This window comes from Wolffia australiana, chromosome 6 (genome assembly GCF_029677425.1).
Source record: "Wolffia australiana isolate 7733 chromosome 6, ASM2967742v1".
Lineage (NCBI taxonomy): Eukaryota > Viridiplantae > Streptophyta > Magnoliopsida > Alismatales > Araceae > Wolffia > Wolffia australiana.
The window spans coordinates 13,159,649-13,181,324 of NC_135840.1; the positions used below are offsets into that span (position 1 = coordinate 13,159,649).

The 21,676-nt window shown below is 38.7% G+C and overlaps 1 protein-coding gene across 1 annotated transcript; it reads right to left on the minus strand.

Moving 5' to 3' along the window:
* Positions 1–779: 779 nt before the first annotated feature.
* MED21 (mediator 21) lies at positions 780–2,947 on the minus strand. Its single transcript, XM_078576911.1, has 5 exons — positions 2,863–2,947; positions 2,220–2,481; positions 1,626–1,703; positions 1,498–1,549; positions 780–1,320 (listed from the first exon to the last, which is right to left on the minus strand). The coding sequence occupies exons 2-5, from the start codon at positions 2,424–2,426 to the stop codon at positions 1,241–1,243; spliced, it is 417 nt and encodes a 138-aa protein (XP_078433037.1). The 5' UTR covers positions 2,427–2,481; positions 2,863–2,947; the 3' UTR covers positions 780–1,240.
* Positions 2,948–21,676: the final 18,729 nt, after the last annotated feature.

Here is a 21,676-nt window from a genome sequence, read left to right on the forward strand (position 1 = left end):
TAAAATCTGCATAATATCTCCATTTAAGCCTGTAAGACTGAATGGTCTTCTGTTTTGTCTTGTTAGTATTGTTGTTCCTAATGTTTTAAGTTGTCTTTATAACGGTAGTGTTGTTATGGACGATCCTGAACCCTTATAAACATATAAACTGCATGTTATTTTTGAATGTCAAATACCCGCTGACAGAAGCAAGATTCCTCAATAGTCACCTAATACACCTATTCAGAGTGATGATAAATAGAGTTGTGCAGTAGGTAGACGTGGTCGTTCTGTTCTTTTTTGTGCGAATTGTTCGTTCTGTTCGATTTTCCGAACAAAACAGAAACGAATTCGAACAGAACATCGCACAGCCCCGTGTCCGGTTCATTTGTTCGCTTTGTGCGAATTCGATCTAGTTTTGTGCGAATGTGCGAATTTTGTTCATTTTTTAAAAAAAGAACAGAACAAAGAACAAGGCCCTATGCGGTTCTTTAGTGCAAATTTTTTTTTCGTTTCAAACGAACAGAACAGAACAACCATGTCTAGCAGTAGACAGAAGCTAATGGACAGAAGCTCTATCAGCTCTCAGACCTGATCGAGCATAATTATAGCTCGAGAGGCCTAAATGAATTGATCCATTTGTTTTGTGACCTAATTCAACCTGTCACCACTAAACGAGTACAAGTTTTGGATACGAGATATATGTGGTCCTGACAGCTTTAACAATAGGATCATCCAGACTTTTGAAAAAAATATAGCTCTGTAAGAAATTTCATGTTAAGAATCATTAGAAATCGAAGTTAAAGAAAATAAACATTGGAAAGAAGATAAATTTATGAAGTTTCTTAATCTTAAACCTTGACAAATAACAGTAACGTAGCTGTCTCCAAATTGACTCAGGAATCCTCTTGATGTGCTGCCAGAGTTTACAGAGCTGTATAACCTTAAACCATTAAATAAATTAAAATTTCCAATCATGACTGTCATTCCGGACATGAGTGGCATGACTTTATATTAGAATTTCGACATTGCATTGATTGTCAAGAAGGAAAATGCAAGATTGGCCATTAGAGTTGCACAATTTTTTCAGAACAAGCATGTGTCATTATACGACTTGAGAGAGGGTACTCAAAAAACTGGTTAACTGACCTCTCGATGTAGGGGAGCTTGAAATTCCACCATTCTCAGACTTCAAGAAAAAGTTTGATGTGTGATACTTTTTGTGGGCTTTTGAGGATTTAGAAAACAAATTCACAGATTATCATGTGTCTGGCTTCTTCAGATTTAGGCAGTTGTCTGCTGCTTGGTTGAATAGCTCCCGGACCTGATGCAATTCTTCCTCTGATGATAAAAGCAAAACAATTAGAGATAAAGGAAGACAACGCAAAAATTGGAATCATAATGCAATGAGAGAGGAATAGGCACAAGATTATTGAAAGCTGAAAATAAATTTTCAGAGAGAGATGCTCAATTAGGAAAAATATTTCAATATTAAATATTCCAGTGAGGTAGACAAACCCGCGGCTTCGAGTTGCCTCTGTAGCTCCTCCCCCACTGCCTGATTTTCTGCCTGGAAACAAGAAATTAAAAAATAGAAATCAGATAGGCCAACTAAAATAAATTACTAAAAAAAATTAATTTCTTACCTCAAGTTCAGCTATTCTCTTCAATTGGGCTTCCTCGCCTCCCTCTAACAGGGGCAGAGCAGAAACAAGCAAGTCAAACTGCAACATGCGCCAGCGCCACCATCAATTTTAAGAACAATAGATGCAAGTTTCAAAACTTGAAAATATCTCACACTGTTCTTCGTGTAGAATATGGTGATTATGATCAATCAAGCTCATCGAGGAAAAAGAGGACACCACAATAAAAGTTCAATTGGCTGTCCTTTCAGATAGATTGCCAAGTATTTCTCAAGTTACTAAATCTATTGATGCATTCTAGATGGATAGATTGACGGAAAGATAAATAGATGGATATGTCGATAGTTAGATAAATAGATGTCTATATAAGTAGATGGATAGATAACAAGTTGGATAAATATATGGATGGACAGATAGCAAGTTGGATAAATATATGGATGGATAGATAAATAGATGGATAGATGAAAATATGAATCGACAGATAGATAGAAACAATTGATCGGATTATTTCCTTTCTGTGAATGAAAAAAAAAAAACTACCAATATGAAGAGGAAAACGAAATCACAAATTTGAAGGACAGAGAGATGGGGGAGGACCTGCTTGGCTGCTTGCACCAGGGCAGCGCTCATCAACTTGGGCTGCTCGGCAATATTCAATGTCTCATCCGTTGAAGCAGCCACCGGCTCCTGATAGTTGGAAGAGAGCCTCACGGGGGGAGCATCTCTTTGCAATGTTCCAAACGTGTTGAAAGCGAGAGCAGCAATCACGTTGACTTGCTCCTGGAGCTGCGAGATGATGTCCATGCCGGAAAAGCAGATCCAGAAAACGGTTCTCCAAGAATCGAGAAGTCGGCAAAAACTATCAATTCCCCAAATTCACCCATCAAAAGTGAGAGATCAATGGAAGATGATGTTATAATTGAAATTCAGTTTTACACTGTAGATTCGAAGAACGGAGATGAATCATGATAGGGCGAGAGGATTACATAGAAAGAGAGGCAAGAAGAATTGTACCAGGATGGACAAAATTCAAACTAGAAATTTAAGATAACTTGGGAAATCGGATGACGTGATTGTAAATCTGATTCTGTCAAACTAAGTTCAGGCGCACCGAAATCAAAATTTTTTCCCTCTGGTGTAGCCTACCCTTGATTAATTTATAGAATTACTTCACCAAAATGCAATGGATGAACGAGCGAGTTCCAGCGATCAAAATGCAATGACTAATTCATAGAATTACCCTTTTAATCAATGGTTGTTCATCACCCCCAAGCTCCAGCGATGCGGATTCGACGTTCCTCGTCCAGGCGCCGCGAGAATTCCCCAAAATAATTCAAATCGCGACGAAATAAATAGGATGAAAAAAGCCGGTTATCTCCTTATTGGGCCTTCGTTTGGGCCCATTACAGGCCCGCTTCTTGAAATGAACCAGACAAAAAAAAAATTCATATATGGGACATGATAAATCATAGGAGATTAGTTTAATAGTGGTACTTAAGACCTTTTCTACAGAAATACAATTTAACATTGAGTCTCACTGTATTAAGTCACCCTTAATCACTCTCATTCTGTTAACCCCACTTAGATGAAGAGGGACGATATCAAAATCATCATTTTCATCGTCATTTGTTCACAGCCAACATTATGGTGTTAATGACTAGATTTTCATAGTCACTTAAGATGCAGATTGTTTCAATGATGATAGAATTTGATAAATGGGGGAGAGGGTGGCTCATAAGTGAAATAAGACAACCATAAAAGAGAGAATAGATGAAGGGAAAATGGCATTACATGTGTTTAGTTCCATAAGTTGTTTACATTTATTGTCTCTGCCATTCTACCTCTCTATTTCTCTCCCTATCTGTCTTTTATTACGCTCATTGATCTCCCTATCAATCTCTTTATAATGACATAAAAATGTCCAAATATTTGAAAATTTTCCCTTTGCGAAATTAAACATCAATTATCATATCAAATATATCATACTTATGATTCCAGAGCTTATTTCACCCCAAAATTAACTTTTTCATCATCATACATAAAATATGATTTATAAGTTATTTGAATGTATCAAATAAAATATTTTTTTTTCGTTAACAAATAATCTGAATCAAACATATTAAAAACTTTATAAATATTTCTAAATTAGACAGATACTTGATTTAAAATATCAACGAATAGGATACAATATTTATGTTTAAGCTTTCCCTATACATTTGAGTTATTTTAGTAACACTCGTGCATTTCTCCCTTAAACTTTGGTGATATTCGAGAGAAAAAAAACACAAAATGAAGGGCTTTTCATGTACAAGATTTTACGCATGCATAGTTTAAGCTTTGAAGGCACATTTTTTTCTGTTAGATTAGCACATTGTTTTACCAGTCATTCTATATTGAAAAAATATATATTCAAGGAATGGATGTGTAACAAGACATGGGGAGGTATAAGAAATGCAGTCAATTTGATTATTATCATGATTTCACTCACAACCAATCTGGGAATATAGATAACTCCAAAGAGGTGTTTTTGGAAAACAATATTAATTATAAAACCTCAATGAAGGGGAGGTTGCTTTAAAATTTATTTCAAAATTTCTCTTCAGTGAAAATATAGACGTTAGTTATGTGTGCTCTATGCATATGTTATCTTTGATTTTCTCCCATCATAAACTCGAGTACATTTCCAAAACCCCACATATTAATGTCCCTATCAACAGCATTACCCTCCTATGCCATAACCATGTCTATTGGTAAAACTTGATATGATGACAACAAAAAAAACCTTGACTCATGTTTTCTTCAAGTTAAACCACTTCAATTTAGCCATCATGGATGATAATAAATAATGTAGGCCACCTTGTCCTTGATTTCAGCAAAGTCTTCATTTGAAGATTTGTTCTCCAATTTCTTCAAATTTTTGCTAAGAGTCTGAAAATTCTCTATTTTTATCATAATAAGTCTCTATTTTTGTTTGAAGATTCTTAAAGTGCTATTTCTCTTGAAAATTCTCAATTTCTATTTCACTTGAAGACTCTTCAATAATTCAATAAACTAATATAGAGACTTATTATGATAAAAACATTATTGTTTAGAACTCCGTAGTTTTTTTTTACTTTGATGGTGCCATGTTGCTTCCGGAACCTCCACATTAACTTAACATCTCTCAGTCACACTACCTCTCCCTCTCTTTATTTCTCTTTTAATCTCTCACTCAAGCTCTCTCTCTCTCTCTGTCTTTCTCTTTTTGTCCTTCAGTCTCTTTCTCTCTCTATTTCTCCTTTAACCTCTTTCTCATGTTCTCTCTCTCTCTCTCTCTCTCTCTCTCTCTCTCTATTTCTCTTTTAGTCTCTCTCTCACACTCTCTTTACCTCTATTTCACTTTTAATCTCTCACTCAAGATATCTCTCTCTATTTCTCTTTTAATCTCTCTCACGCTCTATTTCTCTCTATTTATATTTTTATCTGTTAGTCAAGCTCTCTCTCTCTCTCTCAATTTATCCTTTAATCTCCCTCTCATTCTCTCTTTCCCTCTATTTATCTTTTTATCTGTTACTTAAGCTCTCTCTCTCTCTCTCTCAATTTCTCTTTTAATCTTTCTCTCTCTCTGCTTCTTTCTTAATCTCTCTCTCACACTCTCTCTTCTTCTCACTCTCTGTCTCTCTTGTTCTCTCTCAATATCTCTCTCAGGCTGTGCCTCTCTATTTCTCAATAAAGATGGTAGCTGAAGGTATAGAGAAATAAACATTCGTGGAAAAAGCCATTTATTTTCTAGTAATGAACATCTCTTGGATTTTCACTCAAGAATGATGGTGGCTGAAAATTTGGACCTGTAAACGATAATGTGAGAAACATTCTTGGAAACTAAGCCTATAATGGGATTTTATTAGGCCTTGATTGGGGAAATTATTGATTTATTTAGTCAATATCGGGCCTTCTTTCCCTAATTGGGGCAAAGTAGATCTGTAATTTGCAGATGCTAGGACTTAAGTTCATTATCAGGCTGCTAGTGAGCCAAAACTGGACCTTTATTTAGTTGATACAAGGCATGATCAAGCCAAAAATATTGTGGTTGTCTGGTTGGCACAAGGTGATTATTGAGACTATAGTAATCCTCTAATGGGTCTAAACTAAGCCTAAATTGGGTGGATATTAAGCCTTTATTAGGCTTGAATGGTTTTTTAATTGGACTTGAGTGGTTTGTAAACTAGAGAGAGAAAGACTGATAGAGAGAGAGGAGAGAGAGACAGATTGAGAGAAAGTGAGAGAAGTTGAGAGAGAAAGATACAGAGAGACAGAGATGGAGCAATAGAGCAAGAGAGAGAGAGAGAGAGAGAGAGAGAGAGAGAGGGAGAGAGAGGGAGAGAGAGGGAGAGAGAGAGCGAGAGAGAGAAGAGTGAGATGAGCAAGAAGACAGAAAGAGAAGAGGGGAGGTGGGTGAAAGCTGCCCTTCTACTGGACAGAAGAGGGATCTTTATTGGGCCGATAGTAGTCGTCTACTGGGTTGAAACTAGGCCTAAATTGGGTGGATATTGGGTCTTGAATGAGGAGAGTGAGACAGACCAAGAAAAGTGAAACTCGGAGAGAGAAATAGAGAAAGTGAGTCTGAGGCAAGGAGAGACCGATATAGAGAAGCAGGAGAGAGAGACAGAACGAGAGAAAGAGAAAGCAAGAGAGAGCGAGCAAAAGAGAGGCCAAGAGAGAGAGAGCGAGCGAAAAAGAGACCATGAGAGTCTCTGAGAGAGAGAGAGAGTGAGTCAGAAAGATAGGGAGACCGAGAGAGAGAGACTGAAGAAGAGAGCGAGAGAAAGAGAGACCAGAAGAGACTTCACAAAGGGAGAGACCAAGAAAGAGATAGAAATAGGGAGACCGAGAGAGAGAGAGTCAGAGAGACATCGGCCAGCAATGATATTTGAGAGAGAGAGAAAGAAATGCTTTGAGATAGATGGATAAATACCAAAAGAGAATAACCTAGATATAAACAATGTGATGGAAATATATGTGGCTTGCAAGCCAATCTCCCATTCCACATCTCGTTCCATGTTCATTAATAGAGCATATTCATTATATGCACGTGTGACGCTCATAATGAAGTCCATGGATACATAATCGGACTTAGTGAATTATTCTTTAAGCATGTGTTCTAAATATTCCAATTCGAAGGATACTTGAGAAGGACATCAAAGTTTCTGGATAGAATAACACTATCTAACCTCACTCATATGATGAGTATGGTCGGTCCCGTAGCCATTAGTGTGGAGACAATAAGGATAGATAATGGGTTCTCTTAAGTGAAAAGGGTTCACTAAATTGATCCGTACGAATATCTGAATGGTATTATACCAAATTTTCAATTAGGTTGATATATTTTATGGTTGTGTAAGTGGTCCTTAGACCTGAGACACCAAAGACGTCTTGTGGATGAACAATTGTACTTTGACGTAGACATACAAGTCTATAATCATGGGATTCTAAATAGTCTTAGTTCGAGTGCATCAAGAAGTTCACAAAGATGATTAAGTGGTCAAGATGGGATCGTCCACCCTCGGTATACGAGTGGACAACTCAAGGAAGATGATGTGAAAAAGTCCTTGGCCAATGTAGTGAAATATCGTAGAACTACTCGTTTATGGCTTCTGAATGCATCAGTACTAACTTGGATGACCGATTAGGGTTTGACATTTGACCATATCCTAAGTCATCTTAGGAGTGTCAAGTGGATGAGGGACTATAGGTACAGGGTAAATGATGATGAACAGGTTCCATGAGCGATTAAGCGATTCGATACACACTCCTTTGTATCTTCTAGAGCACGAGGTGTAGCTTGGCACCCCACATGTTACAGACTCAACCTATCGCTTGAGTTAAATCAATCCAACATTAATTAATCTATATGATGATATATTTAACTAATTTGGAAGGTCAATAAAAGTTATCAGGCTACTGGAGTCCTTAACTAGACTGATACTTGGGCCTAGAGAGTCACACAAAAATGGTCTTTGGATGTCGAAAGATATACTTAAGTTTGGGGGGTTTTATGAAAAACCCACTTAGTATAAATAGGGGAAGACCCTGAACAAAATTCACCTAGCCCAGAATTGTTCATGGGTCTTCCCCTTCTTGTTCCCTCTCCCCATGGCCTCCTCCATTCCCAATGCAATCAGGACGACGTAATGACAACGATAGAGGTTGAACGTGGCTCATCAATGTGAAGGAGGAGATTCGATGTGTTGAGGACCGCATGGATACGTGTAGAGGCTTCACACATGAGCAGCTCGACATGTCTCACACGAGGATCTAAGAAATCATGAATGTGATCTGTGGACAGGTGATTCATTTCATGATTTTAGTGATGTCATTACAATTCTGTTTGTCTTCCATTGCGTGGGATTATTGTGTTCATCTAGATCAAGGCCTGCATAACCCAACACAATGGTAGCAAGAGAAACCAAGATAGAAAAAGAAAGAGAAAGCTAGAGACTGAGAGTGAGGGACATTAAGGAGAGAGAGAAAGCGAGCGCATGAAAGAGATCATGAGAGAGAAAAACCGAGAGAGAAATTGAATAAAAGATTCACCCATAATTTTTTTTGCACATATGATCATATGTCCCGTGTGACGATTACATCCTCCTTGGATAGGATAAGGATGAGATGGAGTCCTTGGGATGATATTGTGACAAAATTTCTCAAAACACAGGGAAGTCTGATGTGACAACATATGTGATGAACTGTACTTCCTCGTACATCAGCCTTGGACGCTTGTTATTTAATTGGGCCAATACAACGCCTTTTGTAGGCCAATAACTGGCCTTCTTATTTAGTTGAAAACAACCTTCAGTGGAGAAACATTTTGCATTGGGTCAACACTAGGATTTTTTGGGTTGATAGTAAGCTTTAAGTAGGTGACATTGGACTTCGACTGGGTCAGCGTTTACTCATGATTGGGTTGAAGGCATTTTTTGATGTGAAATTAAAACTCTAATATGATGACACAAGGCCTCAAGAGGCCCGATATGGGGCCTATGTTGGGAAGATATTGGGCCTTTATTTTTTCAGTGCTTGGACATTCATGGGCTGATAGTTGTCCTTATAGATTTCCTAAGTGGGACTTTTATTAGGAGAAAAACAAGATACTAACTAAGGAATAAGAAAGAACAACAATAAAATAGTAATAAAGGAACAAAAATAAAGAATATAAAAAATAAGATCAGGATGGAAAACACATAGAAGACAAACTCAAAGAAGAAGAAAATAACAAAACATGTTTATAAAGAATAATAAGAAAAATAAAAAATAGTGAAAAAGAAGAAGAGCAAGAAATATAAGAAAAATGATAATATTAGTATAAAAAGAATAAGAGATACAAAAATATAAATAAGAGGAAAAGGAATATGGCAAAAAGAAGAACAAGATTTCTGCCTAACTACAAATTCAGATAAAACTTATTGATTTAAATATGTTACATGACTAAAAACAATAGTACCTTAGAGTACGACCTTTCCAATGCAAACATAGCATCAGTTACTTAACCAAACATTGTGAATTCTTAAAACAAACATAATGAGGAACAAAGTTTCGATATTTTACTTAGATAGAACTTTAACCACATGGATAACAACAAATAAATAATATTCAAAATGAAAATATAAAAACAACATTAAAAGGATAACTGAATATGCCAATGGAAAATGGATAAGATGAACTGCGACTCTAAAAGAAGCAGAAAAAAGAACATTAAACATATTTATGACAAAAAGCTCAATTTGGCATGGATAAATAAAAATCTAAGGTACACAATGTTTAAAAATAAATATTGCTTCTTTCCGCCTTAACAATGAGTAAAGTTAAAGATTACATATCTTCAGGTCTAGCAAAACATTTGAAACACTTTACTTGATGAATTTGTTTTTGATGAAAGAGAAGAGAGATCACACAAAATTGGTGACCTTCCCGTTGTGATATATAAATATGAACTTTAAGTATAAAAATGGCCTACACGGTTGCCTCATATCCAGGAAATAGGCCTTTAAATTATGCATAGGTAAAACATACAACTACTTGTACAACATAATACCCAGAGCACTACAAAATGTTGACCAGGCCCCTCGCCCCTTGTGTGGGCTGCCTTGTATGGAGTCCCAAAAGGCCTCCTCTAAGGAGACATCCGCCCCCCACATTGGTTGATGGGTCTAGACAGCTTGAGCAAACGAGCACTTGAAGAATAAATGGCCGCAGTTTACTTCGTCGCTAGCACATAGAGCACATTTCGTCGTGGCGTCTGGAAGCCATCCCTTCTGACGAGCTTTGTCACTAGTCTTCACCGAAGCAACAACCAACAAAATCCTTGAGTCTTCCACTATATGTCGGCAAAGGAGTTTTGCATATTCATCTCGAATAGAGAACGGTGTGCCTATCCACTCCCAACCATCATGTGTCCCTCCTAGTGGGCCGTGGTGGATCAAGAGCTGCTGCAGTCTCATATATTCTTCTGTTCTTTGGGCAGAAAAGGTGTCAATGAGGTTTGAGGTCTATGAATCATCCCATCATTCCCAAACTATGACTTGAGGGCTCCGTGCAAGGGATAATAAACGCGAGAATTCTGATTTGAGTGTGCCCAGACCCAACCATGCGTCTAGACAAAATGGAATGATGTGTCATCTCCTAGCTTGGCTTTTATGAATTCTCGGACTTGAGGAAACACCTGCCTCATTCCTTGCCAGGAAGCTAAGGACCCAAAAACTAGTGCAGTGTGACTTTCCCAGTCGATGTGGGATCCATATATGTCCTTTAGAATCCTTGTTATCATGTCTGTATTTGGTCCAATGAGTCTGCTCACCCACTTCAATAATAACACTGTGTTCAAATGTCGCATTTTCAACACTCCTAACCCCCCCAAGCAGATTGGTCTACACACTATGTCCCATGATACAAGGACCATACCCCATCCCTCCTCTGATCATGAGCTTTTCGATAGGAACATTTGCATCATACTTTCCAAGCACTTGCCAACCCCCATTGGAAGCTTTAACATCGAGAGGTAGAAAATGAGTACCATAGAAAGCATGTGTTGTAACAACATCAATCGTCCCCCCCTAGATAGCACTATGCCTTGCCATTCCTCTAATTTCCGCTCTACCTTCTACCAGTTTCTAGTCGATGGTCTTAATACGACCCCCTATCAGCATAAGGCTCAGAAACCTCATGGGTAAAGTACCACTAGGAATCCCCACGGCATTACAACAAATGGCTTCCTCCTCTTGCGAGAACCCAAAGCCAACAAAGGCTGACTTGGCATGATTAATGTGTGGACCAGATCAATCCACAAATAGGTGTAACACGATGGATAGGTTCTTGGCCTCCTCCTCAGACTCCTCCATGAAAAAAGTGGTATCCTCTACAAATTGTAGTAGGGGGATACCCACCAGGAAGCTAGGGGTCCATGGTCAAGACAAAGAGTAGTGATGCTAGAGGGCACCCTTATCTGACTCCTCTTTGTGGCTGTTTCCAGCCTCCTTCAGGATGCCCATTCACCATCATTGAAAAAGGGTGGGACATAATACATCTTTTACTCCATCCCACCCATTCTGCTAGAAAACCTGAACATCGTAATGATGACCATAGAATGTCCTAATCAAGACCATCGATTTCATCATATGCCTTTGCAAAATCCACCTTCCACATTAAACCTTTGACCTACAATATGTTCCATGTTGTCAAGATTTTTGATGCGACCACTACACCATCAGCTAGTTGTCATCCTGGAATAAATGCAGATTGGACTAATCAATTCACCAATCACCTTCGTGAATTGGTTGGCCACGACCTTGGCTATGATTAGATATATTAAGTTGGATAATACTATAATTCGAAAGTCTCCCACTCTAGTGGGTCCTTGTCAAGCAAGTAAACCCAGTTTATTTCTTCAAGTCCAAATTTTTTGTGGCAAAACTCCTTAATGTGGCAATTACCTCTGTCTATATCATCTCCCAAAAGACACTATAAAATATAATTCGAAGGCCATTCGGCCCCGCGGTGCCTTCTCCATTTAGTATCTTGATGGCGATCGAGACTTCAGCCTTTGAGAAGTGTCACGCCAGTTCTCCTTATTTTACTGCATTCAGCCAAGTTGCTCCTCTTCAGCTCCACCTCCATTTATGTCTAGCCCTTTGTAGTGAGAAACTCTTGAAATGATAAGTTAGTGCTCTACCAACTACTTGAATGATGGGGGACCATCTAGCTTTGAAGACACGGTCTCAACCAGTTCATCGAGTGAGGGCTGACGCGCGAGATCCTGCCTTCAAAGTACTCAGCCTAGTCAACAGGTCCCAGAGGTTTGACGCTATCATTTGCTTATTTTTCCTTGCTTTGTAGGCCTTGGATGTGGGTCGCATATGTATTCGTGTGTATTGGTTCGCACATGTTTGGGCCCTTTGTATGAACCTACATGTTTTTGCGTGTGTGAGCCCATGTATGGGCATGTTGTGGGCCTCTCTCCTATTAGGGTCCCCTAGGACCCTTTATTTGGGCCTTGTCCCCTTTATTTCCAAGGGGGAAGGCCCATATTTACCCCCTATAAGAGAGGGAGTACCCATCAGCAGAGAGGGAGGAATTTTGAGAAAAATGTGACCTTTTGGCTTATTTCCTTGAAGTTTTAGGTGATAATTTGGTTTTTTAGATTTTCAGTATTTATGAAAATGTCATCGATATTTTTCAAAAAAATCTGAAACCCTAACTTGGCCGCCACCACGCCCTAGCCGCCCTCGCGGCTGCCAGTCGCAGCACCACCTGGAGCCGTCGTCCTTGTGGTCGCCAGACGTGGCCCTGCCCACTGCCACTGCAACCCACCTCATGGCCACCAGCTGCGGCCCCTCATGCGACCGCCGCCCATCCATTGTGAACTGTCCCTTTCAACACTCTTCTCCAGAGGAAAGGGTCTCATTCAAGGCCACCATCAGTCCATCGGATCTTCCCGCTGTGTTCACAGACATGAAGCCAGTGAGGAAGGCCCCATCTGCAGTTCTCAAATCCCATGCCTCGCACTGTTCCAACATAGTCTCTTGCCAGCACACAACATTTGCTCCCCATTCATGTAGGTATCTCCCCACTATCCCCCTTCTCTGCTCATCGTGAAGGCCTCGCACATTCGAAGAGATGCATCTCATGTTTCATCTGCTACTATTCGGATCCGAGGTTGCCATCCATATCTTCTTCTACTCGTAATCTAGCCCCCATGATGCCCAATGTCATACTAGCGGCCATCTCTGTAGTCATCTCATGAATTGACGCCTTGCCTTTCCGATTTGTGACTCCCCAGCCTGAACTTGTTTTATCAGAATTATTAAAATTGTTACTGCACCAATAAATACTTCAGTATTAACTACATCACTTATCATAATCACAACTTCTTGGTGTTGCTGAGAAAAAAGGAAAACAGAAATAAGAACATACCCAAAAGTAACATAGCTATGAGATCATCAGAATTAATAAAAGTCATATTAAATCAATAAATACTACACCATTAACTACATCACTCGTCATAATCACATGTTCTTGGTGTTTCTGAGAAAAAGGGAAAACAGAAATAAATACATACCACCATACCTGCAAACTTGATCCTGCCTACGCCCAATTCCTCCCATACCAGAAGTGCCATATAGCATGCAAGGGAAGGAAGGAGTACAAGAGCGTAGCAGCTTTCATCTGATGTTCCAGCCCGACGGCCATCGAAGAATAATATTTTTACATGGAATAATATTTGTAGCCTGAATATAGTTGTATATATGTCATCTTCTGCCTGATCGACATGCTCAATGGGATTGGAACCCCAAGTATCAAAATAGAAACACCTAAACGGCTAGGATTATTTATCAAGAAATTATAATCCCAACTCCCCTTAACATTGGTTAACCAAAAAATCACAACGGATATTTTTTAACATACATTTAACCCCCCATTATAACTCTAGTAGCCTTGAACACTATATGTATGGGAGGGATTACGCCTACCTAATAGGCATCGGAACTAGTGAACCCAATTCTTAGGAGATCTCTCTGGGAGACTTGGCAGAGGTCCTTACTAAATTCTAAGGTTTTATGTTTCTATTTGGGGCTGACTTCTATGTAATAGTCATCGGGGATTTGAACTGATCATTCGAATGTTCGATCAGATCGAGCATTCAAACGATCAAATCTAAACCTCAATCAGACCCGGGGTAAAGTTGATTCGGGCTCACTCCTTGCATTGGGTTTGGATCGAATTATTTGATCCAACCCAATGTTGGGATCAAAAATTGGATTCAGTTCAAAGATTTAGTTTGGATCAGATCGGATTGAATGTTTGAGAAAAAAATCAAGAGATTTTCAGGATCTCTTCTCGGCCACCCGACATCTGTTGTTTCAATTTCTGTGTCCTTCCATCTGCATTTTGCATGGGAACTATGTTGTGGAGGTCTGATGAGGTGTGTTCTTGGTTGAAACGTGATAGGTACGGTGGATTTTAATATTATGATCTATGCATAATATTCTTGGATGATTTCTTCATTCTTTCTCTGCATTTTAATATAATGATCTGAGCATAATCGGAGGCATGTTCATTGTTGATTTATTCATTTTTCCTCTACATTATTATCTTCTTCAATGTTTCATCTACATTATGCATTCACATTTCAGATTAAGTTCTGGAGGTGTGATGAGGCATGTTCTTTGTTGAAAAGCTCTTGTATAGGCACAAACGTTGCACTTTTTAGTCAAAATCAGATGCAAATAACTAGATTTTGAGATCCTCAGAATAAGTTTTATTCAACAAATGTAGAAACTGAATTAGATGAGCTGGCATCAACCATGGACAGAAGTTTTTTCATCTCATTTTCACTTCAGGGTGCCTTCACGCGCCTTCATCCTGATGATAATCTCAATTTTAGGGTTAAAATTCGTCATTGGTGATTGAGATTATTCAATAAAATATATTTAACAGTACTTAAAAATACTTAGTTAGTGATGAGTACAGATCGTCTCCACAGGGAACGATGATTAAGGAATTACTTTCTTATACTAGTGATGATGGACAAGAGGATCGACGAAAGCAAGATTTGATGACGTGAGCTTGTGATATCGATAAAAGATACGTGATTATAAGCTAATTTAACTTAAAGAAAAGAGTAAGTGATTGTGATGGATATGACGATGAACAATGGTATGAACGAGGATAGTGGTTGGATATGGAGTGGTACGATGGCAAGGATGGAGAGATGAGAGAATGGGGACGTAAGTAAGTGAAGTGATAAATGAAACGTTGATAAAAAACTGTAACTATGATTACGATGGTGTTGGGAGAGAAACAACGTAAGACGAAGACACTTACCTTAGATCCTTACGTTCCGCCAGGATCACGGCGATTTGCGAGTGCCGGTAAGCTCCCCCCTTCTCTTTTGTCTCTTCCCACACACCCAAGACACCAAGAACACTCTTGATGGATCTCAAAACTCACTCTCTTTCAATCAGCCCACAAAAGTAGGAAGCAAGTTCAAGATGATTTTTACAATGATCCAGGCCTCTATTTATAGATTAGAGGGTATGGATAGAAAGAGGAGGGGAAGATCAAAAGTTATGGCCGTTGGAAGTTGATGCAATCCTAGCCTTTAATTTCTTCTCTCTCCTCATCAATGTCATCAGTTTCGTGCCTGTTAAGAAGTCAAAGCACTTGGTATTCTGTGGCTTTTCGTATTCCATGGCTTTTCATATTCCATGGCTTTTTGTATTCCGTGGCTTTTCGTATTCTGTGACTTTTCGTATTCTCTGCCTTTTCGTATTTTGTGGCTTTTCGTATTTTGCGGCTTTTCGTATTCCGTGCCACATGTACATGTCAAAAGGACAAAAAACAAAGAAAAAAATCTCTTTCTCGATGCTGACGTGGCGGCGCATCGGCACGCCACGTCACCCTATGCCATAAAAAAAACCAAAATACTTAAAATTTCATATTAAATCAAATAAAAGCCCAAAAAATATGTATAAATATATATATTGACTCAAAAAATCATATCTTTCCAAATTTAATATCCAAAAATTCCATAAAAATCATATTTTGTCTCAAAAGTTATATTCTTTTAGAATATACTGTTAGAAAAATCCTAAAAAATACAGAAAATTCAGAAATTTGTTCTAAAAATAGATTTAGTCATTTTAAGCTTGATAACATGCAAATATGAGTAATTTAATTCATAAAGACACATAAATGTAATAATATAAGGCACTAGAAATACATGTTATCACTTGACAATGCAGAGTTCCAGGTATTCAGAATTTTGGAGAAGTACTCACAGATTGAAAGATGAGATTCATTTGAATAATTACCAGGTTTTATTTCCTCTTAGCATGTTGATCTCCCCTTTGTGACCCAATACAAGCACTAGATGTGCCCTGTCCATGCTTGGAAAAGTATTGGTAAGAATATAGGGAGCGGACCTAAAAGTATTGGTAGGGAACCGGGAGTGGACCTACAAATCCAGATCAATAAGAATATAGGTGTCTAATTAACCCAAATCAACATTTCTACAAGATGTTAACAATTAGGAATAACAACCAGACATAAATTGCATGGATAAAAAATAACTTTTTAAATTTACTAGAGAAATTGTAAGCGTCAAACACTTAAAAAAAATTCATGATCGATGCATTTGTTTAATTCAAAATTTATTAGATGGAAGAAGTTCATGAACTCCAATTTCCTACTGATATCAGTCTATTAGTGGAAGTGGCATACTAAGAATTCCACCGAGTTCACCTAACAAGGTCATGTAGCTTGTGAAATTTTCACAGCCAACATTAGCATAGTAGTATCCCTTCAGAAAATTAGGCCTTAGCTGCCCTTTGTAGATGATTGTCCTAGAGTTGAGAAAGAAGAAAAACTACAGTCAGAAATTGAAACTACTTAGCTAAGATGCACTAAATTAAGTGACTATTTACCTTGAGGACAGGGAACATATATAGAATTCCTTGTCACATGAATGTTTTTGTCATCTGAATGTTTTTACATTTTCATTTAAATGTTTTTACTTTGTCATCTGAATGTCCTTGTCATCTGAATATTTTTACTTTGTTAAGTTTTACATAGAGAAAGTGACAAGATAATGATGAGTAGTCCTCATCGTCATCCGCCACCAATTCACAAACGAGGACCAAGACCATGATGAGTTGTCATTTTCCTCTCTCCATAGTCCATAGTGACATGAAGCTTTTATAACCGGCCTTGACAAGTAGATGATTTAATAATATTAGATAAACTGATACCTTCAGATGTGTATGATGGCCATGTTCTTCAAAAATGATCAATAGCTTTGTGGAATAATCTCAACTACCTTCACTTTCAGATTCTTGGAATCCAAGACTTTAGTATCATGGCTGTTCAAATGATTGAACAGCGGTTTCATGGTTATGTGGTTAAAATGATTGACATGTTTCTTGTTGAAATGATTGATCTACATTGGATAAGCATTATGTGGTTAAAATAACTTGGGTTCCCATTAGGGAACGGAAACACCGGAATTTAAATTACAGGACAACACTGGATTTCCTATGAAATGATTAATTTGGTAGTTAATTAATCATGTAGAGATGGCAAGCAGCTAAAGCAAAGAGATAACACTTGCATCGGAGCCAATATGCATTTTAAAAAGGATATAATGTAGTTTCATCATTATAGGTGCCAATTGATAAATCCTGGATGTCACAAATTATCCATTACCAAAGGAAAATTGGTCAAAACCTGCTATGATCTAAGTAGGTTGTATCATCTTCTATTGAATTCCTACTGCGAATGATAATAAAATGCTTCCATTCAGTCACTGTTCCACAATCATAAATGTCTAAAATCATGATATCCCAACAAAGTGGGCTCTTATGTTGGAGTCATTTTTCCTATTATTGAATAGAAAATCAATCATGGATCACACATGATTTGCTTGCTATTTTATTTTCTTATGATGGATCATATTTTGATCCATCATGATGGACTGTACATGAAACTCTTATAAAACGTTACTTATCTATGCTTACCAAATGTGATGGATTCCATCAAGACGCTTTTTGATAGACATGCAGACTCATATTTTGGATATCCGTCTCCTAGTGATGAGGGGAAATCTGAAAGTTCATCTCCTAATGAACACATGGTTGATCAAACAAATGACAAAGCACTAGCGAGTGGTATGCCAAGCAAGGTGATTGATGTAATAGACGAGCTTTAACAGCTACAAGCAGACACTATGCGTTGAGGTCCAAGGTATTTCAGTATTTCAAAAAGACATGAACTCAGAAATACGTATGCAAGGTATGCACGAAGGTCACTCCCCCATCAAGGCCGTCATCAATAGGAGTAGGAAGGGCAGTACAAGTTTGTTTAGGAGGCATCTCGAGAAGTTTCATGATGCCATACATGATGAGTTGAAGGGGTTACAGAAGAGAAAGAAATAAGTCGCCAACCTATTATGTGGTGGCTGCGCACTGGGAAAGACCCTCGATGGACTGTGATTATCCCTAAAGCGACTGAAGTAGAGCTCAGGTGGCTCATATGCATTGAGGACCTACCATGGAGTATAGCAGACGTCGAGGGTTTTGTGTGATGGTCTCAGCTATGCACACAATTTAACATGCATATTTCAAGCTCGAGAGTAGCGAATGAGTCATTTGCAGCATCGTGTCATGAAATGGAGAATCAGTTCACTCAGCAACTTGCAAATGTGGGTCATATCTCCCTAACTGTTGACATGTGGACATCTGCGCAATCTATGTCACACGCACGCGCACGCGCTTGCATGCACTCGCGCCTCCGGGCGCGCTTTATGGTTAATTATTTCATTATAAAATAATTAACACGGGCATACATATGCGTGCAAGAAAGATATTAACTACCTCAGGGAGGTAGTTGATATATACACACGCGCGCAGGAAATATCTCTACCTCCTCGGGGAGGAGGTAGATATATTACACACACACACGTGCGCGCAGGAAGAAATGAACTAATTGAACTACTTGGCATCACTATACATTGGATTGATGCTGAGTGGAAGTTGAGGAACCGGATGTTGTCTCTTCGGAAACTAGCCCACGACCATTCTAGAGAGAAAACAAGTGAAGTCATCATGTTAGTGCTCGAAGAATTCAAGCTCACGGCTAAGTTACATCGTGTACCAATGCTTACATGATTCTTTTATGTAATTTAATGGATTTTTGTGTTATAGGTTGCTGCAATTACGACTAATAATGCTTTGTACAATGGAAGAATGATCTAAGTATTGTCAGCCAAAGTGGTGGATATGAACCTGTGCTTCACACATGCCTGTCATGTTCCCTGTTTTGCCCACATCATTAACCTAGTCATCCAAGCTAGGCTATCAAAGCATTTCATTCGAGAACATGCCTTCCTAGAGGAGGACGATACTGACATGACTCAAGAGAATGATCCAATGAGGGAGTCATCTGGTACAGGTGCTAGTTCTTTTTCTCTTGGGCAGTTTGTATCATGAGTTAAAGAGCTGATAAATATGATAAGGGGTCTACAAACAAATCTAAAAAATATCGAGAGATATCTGCAACACTTGGGCTTCCCAATAGCAACAAATTTCCCCTTAATAGGCCGACAAGGTGGAATTCCACCCACGACATGTTTGAAGCAGCAATGAAGAAGAGGCAGGCCTTGTTCATCATGGCCTTCCTCGAACTCCAACAAAAAAACCTCCACATTACTGATAACGAGTGGGATGTGCTCACCAATTTCGTAAAAAAATTGAAGTCATTTATAAAGGTCACAAACTCATCGACTAAGACGACTGTGTTGACAATAACTATAGTAGGAGCTTAACAGAACTAACACATTCTTTGCTCTTGGTCGCTATCAACCAAATGGCGACAAAGTTGTCAAAGTATACATTTATAATAAAGTGCAATATAGTCGTAAATGCTGCAACCATGATGCACCCTACTATGAAATTAGCGTCTATGGATCCATTACGACACTCAGTTGTCTTGAGTAGTGTGTGCCATATGCTTCAAACAATGGCAGAACGATAAACTGATGGTACGTGTCAAATTGGTAGAACAAAAGCACTACCGATGCTAAGCCTCTCGATTGATATTCTTTCGCAAGGATTGAAGCTCTACATGATCCATGATTCAAATCATGGGTCAGCAGTTTCTACAAATGAGTTGGACGAATACATTAATGCTCCTTTTATCCTATAACAGATGCATTCTCCTAGTGGAAGGAAACTAGGGAAAGATAATTCCCTTGATTTGATGTATGTTTCTTAAAATAGATAGCCAAAGATTTTATGTATGTTTTGCCAACTTTCGCCCCATCAGAGAGACTTTACTCCGTTGGTTGGGACGTCATCACATACAATAGACACAATCAGAATGCAGAAAATATTGAGGTATTAACTACTATGAGGTGTCGGTTGCGGCCATACAAAACCAAACGGCGTGCTTGGAACACTACGATTGACAAAGACTTATGAGACGATGAGCTACCGGTACCGGATATCGGTTTTCGATATCCGCTTCGAATTTCTTAAGTCATAAAATCTCCCTCATTTTTCTTCGAAGCTTTGAATCGAAAGGGAGCGGGCAACGGCAGGCAACGGCAGGCAACGGCAAGTGGGCAATGGCGAGCGGCCGGCGGAGTAGGCGGACGGTGGGGAGTGGATGGCGGTGTCGGCGAACGACAGAGTCGCAGGTAAGCTTTTGTAATTTTTGTAATTTCGGTCTCCATTTTCCACTCTCCAATTCTCCTTCGCCCCTCTCTTCTCTCTCGACCGTAGTCTCCAATTCTTCTCTTCTATGTCGTCTCAATCATCATGCTCATCTCAATCATCATGTATTCAATTCGGTATTCAATTCAATTCATTCTTATGGGTTCCTCGTCTCAATCATCATGCTAGTTGGTCCCATCTTCTACTGTTGTCGTCTGCATCATCAATGGTCATCATCCTCACATTAGAAACTTTTCTTACCTTGTCATGGGATGATTGTCAGCATTGTTGAGAATCCCCATCCTCATCCCCATTCTGCAACTCATCTGTCTTTCTATGGGTGAAGAAGGCCTTATTGCCGTAGAGCTCACACCAGGCGGTCAATTTGGTCACTATCTCTGCTTTGGGAATGATATCAAGCACAGAACCAAAGCTACGTCTGAAAACATATTGTTTCAGTTCCAAGCAGCGACAATTTCAGCTCTAATTCTTAAGACATACACTGATGTGGAGGGTTCACTATGCCTTCGATAATCTCCATATAAACCTGGAACAATCACAATCTTTCCATCATGATCGGCTGATTTTGAGAAGAAATTTATAAGGTTCTTGAAAAATTGAGCTTCATCGATTCCAATCACGTCAACCTGAAAAAATTGCAATAATTTTGTGTCTCAGTGAACGAATTATGGTATTTGTTTAACCATTCCGTCAGAAAATATTGTAAAATCAATACTGATCATTGCCTACATACTATCTCACAGAATTCCTGTTGAGCAAGAAATCATTTGAAAATGGCCACAAAAACTGTAAAATCAATTTATTCCAAGAACACTTAGACCAAAGATATCTGTAAGAAACATATATGACACGTCCAGATAATATTCCCATCCTCATCCCCAGCATTGTTGTGTATGATCGTTGTCCCATTTGATGATACTGTTCCTAGGAGCTTTATGTTTTTTTTTTGTTCATCTTGTTTGCAAATGGTATGCGTTACAAAACATGTTTGCCTTTTCTCTAAAGGAACTTTAAGTTGCTCTCTATTGGAGAAGAGGCCGAAGAAGAACAGAAAGAGTTGGCATCTGTAAACAAAAGGAACCAGAGCATACGTGACGTATTAAACGATACTAGGTTCATTAAAGCTGAAGGAGAGGAAACTGAACAGGTACTTCACTATTCTCTACCTTCATTAGCCTTAATTGGTCATTTAATCACTTAATTCGTCATTCATCCATGAACTTATGATATTGCCATGTATTTGCAATAAAGTACTTTAAAAACTATCGTGCTCACCCTGCATCTCTCTTCTCT